This window comes from Desmodus rotundus, chromosome X (genome assembly GCF_022682495.2).
Source record: "Desmodus rotundus isolate HL8 chromosome X, HLdesRot8A.1, whole genome shotgun sequence".
Taxonomy (NCBI): Eukaryota; Metazoa; Chordata; class Mammalia; order Chiroptera; family Phyllostomidae; genus Desmodus; species Desmodus rotundus.
Window position 1 is genome coordinate 15270106 of NC_071400.1, and position 12402 is coordinate 15282507.

At 41.0% G+C, this 12402-nt stretch overlaps 1 protein-coding gene across 7 annotated transcripts in view; it reads left to right on the forward strand.

The window, feature by feature from the left end:
• Positions 1-12402, forward strand: part of FGF13 (fibroblast growth factor 13) — a 579899-nt gene that overhangs the window by 467421 nt on the left and 100076 nt on the right. The window contains exon 1 of one of the 7 annotated variants that reach the window (XM_053917461.2): positions 8929-9061. The exons of the other annotated variants lie outside the window; for them this stretch is intronic. Within the exon in view, the coding sequence (XP_053773436.1) occupies positions 9034-9061 (28 nt within the window). The 5' untranslated portion in view covers positions 8929-9033. Of the gene's footprint in view, positions 1-8928; positions 9062-12402 lie in introns of those variants that run through there. 7 annotated transcript variants of the gene reach the window in all.

Below are 12402 nucleotides of genomic sequence, written 5' to 3' on the forward strand. Positions count from 1 at the left end.
ATCACTGTGGATGGCTGCAAAGGTCCATTCTCTCCAGGTCAAGCAGACTGCCTTCTTCAAAAACTTCACTTTTACCATTTTCTGAGTATCAGGGATTCAAAACTTCCCTGAGGGAGCCCTCTCCTGGAAACCAGAAGTACTAGAAGTAATGGAGTTGGTGCAATCTAGGGCACTTTCGGACCCCATCCTTCTGTGGCCATCTGATATATGGATTGAGAATACAATGCCAGCCTGGGATAGAACCCTTGGGGGGCCACTAATGGGGGCCTCTCTGAGTGGTTCTGTGTGTCAGTCCTGGCTAAAGAGACCTGTGCTTGGGAGATATTAGCTCTGCATGTCCTCAAAGGGTTTTTCACTAAATAGTAGTATTAAGGAACATTAGTAGTTATGGGGAGAAATAACGGATTCTGTGGACAAATTAGTATGTTTAACCCAGAGTTTCTCACAGTTAATAGACTTCTTCACTGTTCACTTTATTATAACCTTCATCATGCCAAATATATAATAGGAATCTCCAGGAGTAGGGCCTGGTGAATACACCTATCATGGGATCTTTTCAGAGAATCTTGGTTGTATCAGTGTTCTCCAGGACTCACTTAGAAGTGATAACTCCAAGAGAATCATGTAAAAAACCACTGCCTGAGGTACATCTTGACTCAAGGATTTCTTCCACACCTAGCTCTGCTTTCTCCCTCTCCATACCCATCTACCTATTTGCTCCCAGTAATGCCAGATCCACCTGGCCTCCCTTCTTGGCTGGGTCTTTTCCTGTTCACCTCTTTCTTGACTGACCTAGAAATCCCATAGGATTTGGGTGCCAACCTCATTTCCAGGCTCCATGCTTTCCAGTAAGAATTGGCAGGTATGCAAAGCAGACTCTCTGGACCATGAGAACCTGGCTTGTTGTCAACGCTAGGTGTAGAGCTTAGACTCTTGCCTGGTTAGGAGGGAAACAAACTGCTGAAATCACCAGATACCTTTCAAATAGAGGCTTTCCTTAGCCCAAGGTAGAGTAACCTAGAGAGGTACTAAGGAACATATGTACTTGCCATCTTACAAAAGACTAGTTTGTTCCTGGGCACAAAGAACAAGGGAGAGGAACATGAAATAAAGGTACCTTTATTACATGCCTACAGTGTGCCAGACACTACAGTAAGTGCTTTACATACATTATCTAGTCAAGTTCTTACAATCACCCTGTGAGATATTTAGATACAATTATAACAGTTCACTTTACGCAGGAGGAAACTGAGGCTTAGAGAGATGAGGAAAGAGGCTCAAGGAAGCACAGCTTACAGTGAGGAGTATAACCAGGTTTCAAGTCTGTGTGGCTCTGGTGCCCATAGTTTTTTACAACTTTGCTGTTCGCGTCCTTGTGAATCATCAGACAGGATGGAGCCTGTGTGCATTGTGTTGACTAAATCAAAGTGAAGCTTGGATGACTATTTGAAGTAATCACAGCCTGTCCCCTCCCTCAACCCCAGTCAAGTAGTCAATAGAACTATAATCGTTCGGTGTTTGTTTTATAGACAGTGATTCAGGCTTCAGTGGAGTCTTCAGAGGGAACCTACAACTCCAGTTATCATCCTTATAGTAAAATATTAACTTACATCCTTATCACCTCTCTGATATCACTTAGCAGAGCTCCCTCCCACCAGCCTTCCCCCTCATATTCTCTGCACTGTAGCCCAAGTTTCCTTCCTGAAAGAGGGAGTTCTAATCTTTTCTGGTATAAAATCCAATCACCTTTTGGATAAAGTCTAAACTCCTTAAACCAAGTTTCTAAATATCCCCTGCCTACTTCTTCAGCTTATGCCTTCCAAGTCTTCTCCTCTGTGCCTGTTCTCATCCCTTAGCCTATGGCCATGCCCAACAACTTTCAGTGTCTGGTGTGTCCCATCTGGTTTCAGGTTTTTTCACACCTCTAAGTGTTTCCCTCTTTATTTGTACTGGAATAACTTATATCCTTCACCAACCCTATCTGCTTTGGGACTTATGCTCAGATCCATTGTCACCTGCTCTGTGAAACCTTTCTGTTTCCTGTTCATCTCTTTGGAGTCTTGCCAGGCCTGCTGTAACCTCCCAGACTTGTCGTTGTGAAGATGGCCTTCCAGAGGGAGGCCATCACACTTGGTTTGGGACAAGGGACCTGGGATTATTTATTCTTATATCTCAAGCACCCAGAATAGGCCTAGCATGTAATAGGTACCCAGGAAGCATTTGCTGACTAAAAGAATGAAATGGAAGTCTCCCTAAAACAGGCAAGTATTTGACATTAATTTGAAAATCAGCCAAGAGAATCTTCAGAATAAAGTGGACAAAGAGGACTATAATTGGATTATTTTCCTATTTTCATGAGATATGAGTTTTAAAAAATCTCAATATTTAATTTCTCCCTCCATAAAACTTTCTGATTTTTATTGATTTTTAGAGAGACAGAAACATCAATGTGTTGTTCCACTTATTCATGCATTCACTGGAGATCTAACCCACAACCTTGGCATATTAGGACAGCGATCTAACCAAGTGAACTACCAGAGCCTTCCATAAAACTGTTCAGAGGAAAATCAAAATTGCCAAGGGTGAGAGGATTAGCATGTAACGGAAATATGCTAGCTGTCCACCAGGTGGTGCTATGAACACAAAGAGAAATATTTCTCCCCTAATGTTCTTCCTCAGAGAGAAACTGCAGAAACCAAATCACTTTTCTATTTTCCCTGCATTGCGTACAATCTTTGCAAGAAATTAATAACCCTTACAGCATAGTGGAAAATTGTGTATGCCTGGAACACGTCTTCCTGCTAATACAGTGCACATGTGTACACATGTGGTGTGCATGCACACAGCCCCTCTTCTGGCACCTTTAAAAGATCCAGATGTTTAGTTTAAAGATGCATGATTTGTGGCATATCTGGAATTTCTTCATCCAAAAATTTAGGTGTCATTTGCTATGATGTAAGAAGCAGAAATGAGCAGAATAGAAGCATGTGCTATGTTGCTTTTAAACCTAACATAAATTAGACAATTATAGGAAACCCGTCCAAGTATCAGAGGCAGACTATCTGTTAGCTCTTCTTACTAAGAACCCATAGACACAGTGCTACCAACTGTGTGTACTACTTCAGTTTTGATTCTATGAGACAATAATGGGGGAACACACACAACACAGTTAATATTTGGGGAGTTGTAATTTTTATAATCAGCGACTTTGGTAAATTGAATCTTGTTTTCAACATTTTATCTCCAGTGTCTGCCTCCAGCATATTCCTTATGGCTTTGTGTTCAGAGTGATATTTTTCAACTGTATTCATGTTTATCTTCACCTTCAGACTCAGCTCTGTGGGAATCTGTGTGCTTTTTCCGTTTGTATCTCTTGCATATGGCAGAGGTACATTGTGCACAGGTACATTGTCAGAACTCAGTTAATGTTCATGGATTGCTTGCTTATTGATCAGTTTCCACAAAAATGCTGCCAAAAATGTCAGGGAGGATAATGAAGAGATTACAGGGAATACAAGCAAGTTGGCAAGAAGGGACCAAGAAGAAGAGAAGAGGACTAACTTTTATTGACTACTCACACTGTGCCAGGCACTGCCCTAAGCACTTTACATGAATTTCTCATTTAATTCTTATAATAGTCCAATGAAGGAATGATCATCACCCCAATTCTACAACCTATATTTTTGCACATCCATGGCTGTTACATTAAAATACCCAATTAGGTGGCATTTCTGGGAGTGTCCAAGGCTTCACCTGTGCCTCTGTACCTCAGAGCCTTGGTGATGCTGACTGGGATTTGAGTTGCGGGCACAGTAGCCAATGGGATGTTATTGAAGCTGGTTCCTGTGTTCATGGGGAGGAGGGGGAGGAATCTCGCTGGCTGCCCCTCTGCCCCTGCTACTCTCAAAGAAAATGAGACAGAGGTGCAGGCTGTGGTAGTTGACAGCAGTGGTTCCCATCATCTGCTTAGGGTGAGGGGCTACCTGTGCAGCATTTCCTTTCCTTCCTGGAACTCATTAGTATTGCAGGAAATAAGTGACATGGGCAGGTCTGATGGACTTCTGGCAATTGCATTCATTGGAGGATGCTTTATGGAGGAAGGGAGCACAGAATCATGAGGACTCTGGGTTGGGAGAAACCATGCAGGGTATCCCATTTAACCACCAAGCAAGCTTTTGAGCCCCTTGACAGCATTCCAGCCAGTTTCCATCTATGCGATGTTGACCAAGAAACTTCACCTCTCTTAGCCTGAGTTTCCTCTTATGAAAAAAGAAAAAGCAAAGCAAACCTAACAGGGTTGTCATGAGGATTCAGTGAGGAAACATGCATTCCTGGAATATATTAGATACCCATTTGTTGTTTTTTAAATAGACTTTTTTTTTTTTCAGAGCAGTTCTAGATTCATTCAAAATTAAGTGGCAGGCATGGATATTTCCCATGTTCCCCCTGTTCCTCCCCCTTTATTAACATCCCCATGAGTGTGGGACATTTGTTGCAATTGATGAACTTACACTGATACATCAATATCACCCAAGGTCGATAGTTTACATTATGATCCTCTCTCTTTGTGTGGTGCATTCTATGAGGGTGGACAGCTGTATAATCACCTGTATCTATCATTATGATATCATGCAGAGAATTCTCAGTGCCCTAAAACTCTTGTTTGCTCTGCCTATCCATCCCTCTATCCCCTGTCTGTCTCTCCCCCAATACCTAGCAACTACTTTACTGTCTTTTCCAGAATGTCATATAGTTGAAATCACACAGAATGTAGCCATTTGAGATTGACTTATTTCACCTAGTAATATGCATTGCAGGTTCCTGCATGTCATTTCATGGCACTATAGCTTGTTTCTGTTTAGTTCAGAATAATATTCCATATTCTGTAAGTGCCATAGGTTATTTATGCACTCACCTACTGAAGGACATCTTGCTTGCTTCCAGGTTTTGATGATTATGAATAAAGCTGCTATAAACATTTGCGTGTAGAATTTTGTGTGAACATAAACTTTCAATTCATTGGTGACTTTTTAAAAGATTTTATTTATTTATTTATTTATTTTTAGAGACGGGGAGGGGCAGGAGAAAGAGAAGGAGAGAAACATCAATGTGTGGTTGCCTCTCATGCACCCCCTACTGGGGACCTGGCTGGCCTGCAACCCAGGCATGTGTCCTGACTGGGAATCAAATTGGTGACCCTTTGGTTTGCAGTCCAGCACTCAATCCACTGAGCCACACCAGCCAGGACACATTGGTGATTTTTAATGCAAACTGAATTTGCCCTTACTCCCATAAATTCTTCCCAAAATGAAAGATCAGTGCAGCAAAGATGCCCAATTTTTGACAAAATGCTCTTTATTAATTAGCCAAGAGGCCACGGTGGCACAGCAAGTAAACAATGTATCACAAATCTGTTCACATCGGTTTCTGTAGACATTTTAAAACAATTAAACTGTCAAGGGGACCGGGAGACAGAGCTTTGCATTTTAATGGGAAATGATTAAATATCAGGCATTATTGCTTTTGATGTGTCTGGGCTCTAAGAGGAGGGCAGAGTATTGATTGGGGCCTCCAGGAAGGGAGGAAGCTTACTCGGGCTGCTTGGCCACAGTGTAATGAAAGCTTCGAGATCTGTAACATCTCAGGCTGGGATTAAAGGCCACTCACTCACCAGAGAGTTAACTAGATTTGTCAACTTTAGTTTAGTTGGACTTTGCCTGTAGGGGAAGATGATAGATTGTGACTTCAGAGGGTTACTCTTTGGTAGATGGGCAGAAAGAAAGAGTTGGTTGCTGATGGCATTTATCGGAAAAGGGTGAGTGACACAGCACTGAGTGCTGACCCCGGTATTGATTCAATCTGGATTGAAATTGTTATTAAGGAAGTGAAGGCTGCCCGTGCACCCCCTACCTATGTTGACTAATGCAAAACTATACCCTACAACCTGCGAATATTTATGTGTCACAATTATGGCAGCCACACAGGTTCAGGCTCCCAGTGCATTCACCATTTAGTATACACCATTCTCTATTGAGTTCATTCATTCACAGGAGCTTGTCCATTGCATGTGGTCCTTGCCCTGGTCAATAAATGAGGGATCATGTAAACAGCTTAATGCAATCCAGTGTCATAGTTCAATGATAGAAGTTTGAGTTGGGGACAGTGAAAGGACCAAGGAGGCCTAGGTCAACCTGAGAGGCATGAAAAGTCTGGCAGAAAAGAGTTCCTAGAAGATGTTCTACTTGAAAGTAAGCTGACAAAGGGAGAAGGATGTCCCCAGCTGAGGGAAGATCACGAACAGACCTGTGAAGGTACAAAAAAGCCTGGGGCATGCAAAGAACTCAGTCTACTGTGTGGGTTTAGGGGTTGTCCCCTGAGCCATTGGGCTGAATCAGCACAAACCTGTAGCCCTAAGACTCAATAGAACAGGTGAACACTACCATCCTCTGTGCCCTTCTGTTGTTTAAAATCCTTCAATTTGCCCCACTATGGAAGAGGATGGCAATTGGAGAACAAGGCACTATTTGTTGTTTTCCCAAAATGAAAACACCTTTGTGAGAGCTGTCATTGATTTACAAATATGTGTCAAATAGCTTAATCAATATTGCTTGCCTCCATAACACCTGACCAAGGTCAGCCACATTGCAGACTAGGCAAATAGGGAGACCCAGAATGTAAGAGAAGATAGAAACATGGAGTCCTGAGAGGGCTGCCATGCCTAATAGGGGATTAACTCCTGCAGTGGAGTAGTAACAGTTAAAGAGAAGCACAAAGGCACTGAGTAGCAGGAAGGCCCTGAATGGTTGAGAATTAGTTTGGAGGCTATAAGAGAGAAAGGGTAGCAGAAATAAATTTCACCTGTCTTGCATTTTGGCTCCATGTCAGCTGTCACTTTGTTTATTTCTATGCAGTCTAAACAACAAAGATTGAGTGACTCTTACCTCAGGGGACCCCTTTCCCCACTGCATTGACTGGTGCAGCCCCTGCAGGGCCACAAGAAGCTAAAAGAAAAACTGTGTCTCTTGACTAGACCTGATAAGACCACTCATATTGAGATGACTTAATTTTGTCCCTTGGGAAATGCCTCTTTTAAGAGCTCTTACATTGGCCAGGACAGACTGCCTCCATATTAGGGTTTGCTATTTTTGTTTGAAGGAAGTTGGCATCTCTCCTGTGTAAGGAGTTCACTGAAGCCTAAATTCTTCCATTAGCCATTTTGGTTTGCAAACAAGGATCTGAGCATAAGCAACTATGTGCCTGGTGGCCTGAGCACTAGCTCAGCTTCCCAGACACAGGGCTCTGGGAAGAGCCCTGGCCACACTCTGAAGCTGATCATCTGGCCCTCTAAGAATGACTGACTGGTTAACAAATGGATTTCTTAAGGGACAGGACTGGCTACATAATTTGCAGGGCGCAGTGCAAAGGACAACGTTCAAAAATGTTGTCCTTTGTTCAAAATTTGTTAAGAATTTTAAAACAGTAACAGCAAAGCATAAACCCAAGTACAGGATCCTTCTTAGAACGGGTCCAGTGTGATGGCACAGGACACACTTCCAGAAAGCTGGCCCTGCTGAGGAACAACTCTTTGGCCCACTTGTGTTCTGATGGCTCCTGATGTTCAGGCCCTTGAGATGTAGGCTGCTGGTGGGGGCTGGAGGAGGACATTTAATTTCAGGGCGGAACAAATTTTCTCCATCCTCTCTGCCTACTGCTGAAATCCCGTCCTACAGCTAAAGCAATTTTGCTTGAGGCTGAATCTCTTTGGGAGGGGCTAACATTTGCAGCTGTCTGTTATACTCTTAGTTTTGAATGGAAGAGTGGAGGGAGAGAGCACAAAGCAATTTTGATTATTCAGAGAAGCTTAAGGAAAAAAAAGTATGTAAGTTTATGGAATGCTTTTGCATATACATCATCTTCCTTTCCATGTAGCACTGAGTATGGGTGTTGGTGGGACTCAATAAATATAGATCCTTGTGGGTGTCAGTAAGTCTTCAATATTCATTGATAGTGACAACATTCAGCCTTGAGACAGATTTCCTCTTGCTCTGACTCAAGGGAAGTTTTCCCAGACTCACACAGGAGAATCCAATCTGTTCAATAGGAAAGACTCATTTGCTCCCGGAATAACTGAATATCCATTTCCATTTTAATTTTTAACCAAAAGAGTGGATATTTCATAAGGCAAAAATAAAAAGAATGGCAATTTGGTTCGGGGTTTCACTTTTTCTTAAAATTTTGATTACTATATTAATACTGTTGAGTGCTTCAGTAATGTGTATGATATAATGCTAAAATAGTCTTTGTTTCTTGGAGGGGTATTTTTTGTTATAATTAGCTGAAAGCCTAGACATAGGCTGCTAGTAGATTCTCTGAATTTTTAACAAAGGACTTAAATAGGAAAATGTGTTTTTTGGCAGGAAACTCGAAATTCAGGTAGAATTTCAATATTGTACAAGTAATAGATACAGAGGATTGAGCAACTGTAACTCTTATAAATGTCTATTTTGCTTGTAGCATTTTCTGTTCATCAATAATTTAATTTCAAAATAAAAGACACATTTTCAACAGCCCAAAAGCTATTGGGGAGCCTTTCAGACTACAATGTTCCTGACAGTGGGAGAAACGTCTACCAAAGAAGGCAGCTAGCTTCAAAAGTGCCTCTAATGTGCTGAGGGATTGTATTACAGACTATTTTTCGTAATTCTAGAAGGCAAAATACAATTTTCTGCTTGGAAATAATAAGTTTAAGCAAATAGTATGGGTGAAGCTTATATCTGAGTCCAAGCAGTGGTCTGATTATTGCCAGAACAATACCGCTACATGATGAATCATTAATGATCTGTGAGAGTCATAATGGTCTGTCACTAATGCCCATTAATGATCTCTCTATACCGCGAGTATGGGCTTGATGCTTCTGGCCAGTACCTTGGAGAATACTTTAGGTATGCCTTAAACTTTCTCTGATCTCCTCTCTCTGTGTCTGCTCCAAATGTAGACAGCAGTTGTCTGGGTAGGACCAGCTTATAAAGAAGCATGGCTTTGTTAAGGAAGTCGTATTCAGGTAAGATTTCTTTAAGCAATGTTTTTGAAGGTCATAGATTTGAAAGCTTGTCTTGGACATTAATGCTTTTCTAAAAATTAACAAAGTTATGCTGGGGATTTTTCTGTTGAGATCTTTTCTTTCTGGATGGGATGGGGCTCTTGAGTTTCCTCATACTCCATGGTGTGTGGCTGTTGAGCATAGAGTCTTTGAAAAATGCTTCCTTTGTTTTTTTTTTCCTAAGAGGAATTTTGGATATTAATTGTTATAGAAGAGTGAATGAGTATGTCTGTCTACTTAAAGCCCGAGATGTGTTTAGAGAAACGCATCACTGGCTGGCTCGAAAGAGATTTCCTCCCTCCATGTCTGCATTTACTCTATGCATACAGCACAAAACATTCATTTGAATTTCTAAAGGGAGAAAAGAGAATAAATGATTATAATTTGGCTTTAAATGTATTTTGCTTAAAGCTTAGCAAAAGGAAAGAAAGGGAAGACAATAGAGAACTAAGGAAAGGTGGACACAATTACACATTAATTCTGAGAATCTTATTAGGTGTGTCTACAGGGAAATCACAGAAGCTAGGCACTCCAGAATGTCTAAGCGAAACAAGAAGAGGATCCGTTCCTCCATGGCGGCCAGGGAGATGCGGCAGATAGCTAATAGGACCAACGCCCAAGAGCCTCCGGCTCACAGGCAAAAACAAAATGAGAGAAGGTTGTAAGAGCGGCCACTTTCAAGCCTCTGAAAATAGCAAGATAGGGATTCTTTTGGAGGGTCAAAATGATTCCAGGGTCTACTTTTGGATGAGAAATTTTACCATGTACCTAAATGTAAAATGACACCTATTTCTTGGGGAAACTGTTTGCCAATCTGTGTATTATCTGAATGAAGTAACCTCATCAAGCTAAGTGAAACCCTTTGCACTTGAACATAGCAAATGTTCTCAGAGAAAGGGTCTCAGAGAGTGCTAACCCCTGTGAATGTTTTATTTTGCTAGAACATTTTGCCCAAGTAAGTGATTACTTTTTCAATTTTGTTTCTTCAAAATCCTTTCCCCTATCCTGAAACTGCTGAGTAGCATGTGCTTAATCATGGAATTACCTGGTATTAATAGGCTTTCCCTTCTGAGTACTTGGCAGGATCTTTTGGAGTACTTGGAGTGGTCCCGGAGCGTCTGCAAATTAAGGCTCCGCTTGATCTGTCATGTTCCACAGGCATTGTCTACTTGGTTAGTTTCAATTGATCTCCCCGTGAAAAGGAGGGGAAAAAAAAAAACTCATTTCAATGGTCAGGGAGGGAATCAAGAGCAATTATTAGTGATGAAAATCATAGAGTTCTTGAGGTGGGTTCAGCATTTCATTTTTTGACATTCACAACTCTTGCCTCTAAGGAGCCCAGCAAAGTTTCCACCTGTCAGATGGGAGACAGCTTATAATCATCCTTTAAGGAACAGACTACAGACTCTATGCCCCTTATTTCATGGTATGGTACATGTAGTGGAAACACTTAAAGTCGTTGCTCTGCTTTTAAAGTATTTCAGTGGAACATGTACATTAATTCTTTGCTGAATAAAGTCTGTGACACAGGAAATTGTCACCAATTATTGCATTAACATGAGCATCCATTAATTGGAAATGATCTAAGCTCTTTGGTTAGATTTAAGCACCAACCAATTTTATGCTTACAAGGCACTTCTAGATAGATTGATGAAATGTTCTAAATAGACGTGTCTGTTTTTAAGTACATGCATGTTCATGGCAAAGTGAGCCCCTTTGCAGAAGTGAATGCAAACTATGGGACAGATTGACAGTGACTGGAATTTCTTTTTGAAAAGAATGTGATTGATAAAAATACCTGATGCAAGATAGTGTAAACTCTGAGTCCATGGTAGCACAGTGTAAATGAGACCAGAGGAAAGGATTATGCAACCAAAGAAGGGCGAGTCCCAAGAAAGGTCAGGTAGTTTATCTCTTTGCCTTTAGACAGAAAAATACTTCACCCCAGGTGTACAGATAGATTGTCCCAGTCACTGCACTGAGAAGCTCCCTAAAGATTTCATTTCAACTCTCAAAGCAGGTGCATTCACCATAAATCCCACCTCCTCCAGTTAATTCTGGTGCCTGTTCTTTGGTCCAGAGGGAAGCTGAAGTACAGACAGTAGCTGTGCTCTGTGTAACCCCTCACAGCCTTGAAACCCTCAAGGTAATGCTTATATAAATTAACGAATTGCATTTCTTTATCCTATCCTTTTAGTCTTGTTTCTAGCCAACCTGTTTTTGCTCACCCACTTACTTCCCTAAGTGTTTTTGTCCTTGCTGTGCTGCTGCTTTGTGTTTGTCGTGACTACTTCTTCAGCTTTTCAAGGTCCCTTTATGTTTTTCTCTGTTTCTGGCTGGCTATGGGCCGCCTATTCAGTGGCCTCCCTAATAGTCCAGATGTCATATTGACTTAAGAGTGTTCAAAATTTAGAACACATGAAGGCAGATTTCCCTCTTTGGGAACTTTAGGAAATAAGTTAATTTTCTTATTGAAAGATAATTAGGAAATGATATATTTATTGTTTCTTTTATTAATAATCACTTAGTCCATTTTGGGGGGGATGCAGATGTGTACTTCCAGCTGTTCCCATAGATCACTCATTCCAAGCACTGAGGCCATTGTCACCTGGGCAGTGCCTCATGGCACCTTCTCATAATATGCACTTCTAATTGTCACTTGGGCCGGGGGCTTAGTAGATACTCAGTATTTGTTGAGTGAGTGAATGTATCCACAATAGCTGCATAGAACATTCAAAACTGTTCCAATATATTTGCTTTGGACATAATTAAACAATCTAAGCTGATCTTATAAAACCGACCAGAAAGACTCTCTTCAAATTGTGTCTTTAGAATGTATAGTGGAAGTGTGTATTGGCCGTTTGCCATTTGCTTTCAAAACTGGAGATTTGGAATTGTCAATACTATTTGGAAGGGAAGAGATCTTGGCCAGTAAGACAATTCATCCCAGCATCTAAGCTCTTCCACAGGAAGGAAATACATCTTAGATAGAAGAGGTTCTATAAGTTTCCCTTGGCCAGTGGGAGAGAGATGAATATGCCATTACTTTTGTTTTCATTCCAACAGTGCCACTGGGCATGGCCTGAAAGTGTAAGCAATCCACAGAACAACTGTGTCTTTATAAAATTAAATTGTCTCCAGAAAGTTATATGTAAATCAAGTCTCATTTGAAATCTGCATGGGACATGTAGTAAGGAAAGGAGTCTTTTTGTGAGTGTTTTTTAAAAACAAAGAATTTGTTTATAATATACACATTTAAAAGATTACTCTTTAATCTATCCATTTGAAAGTCTGAATTTTTT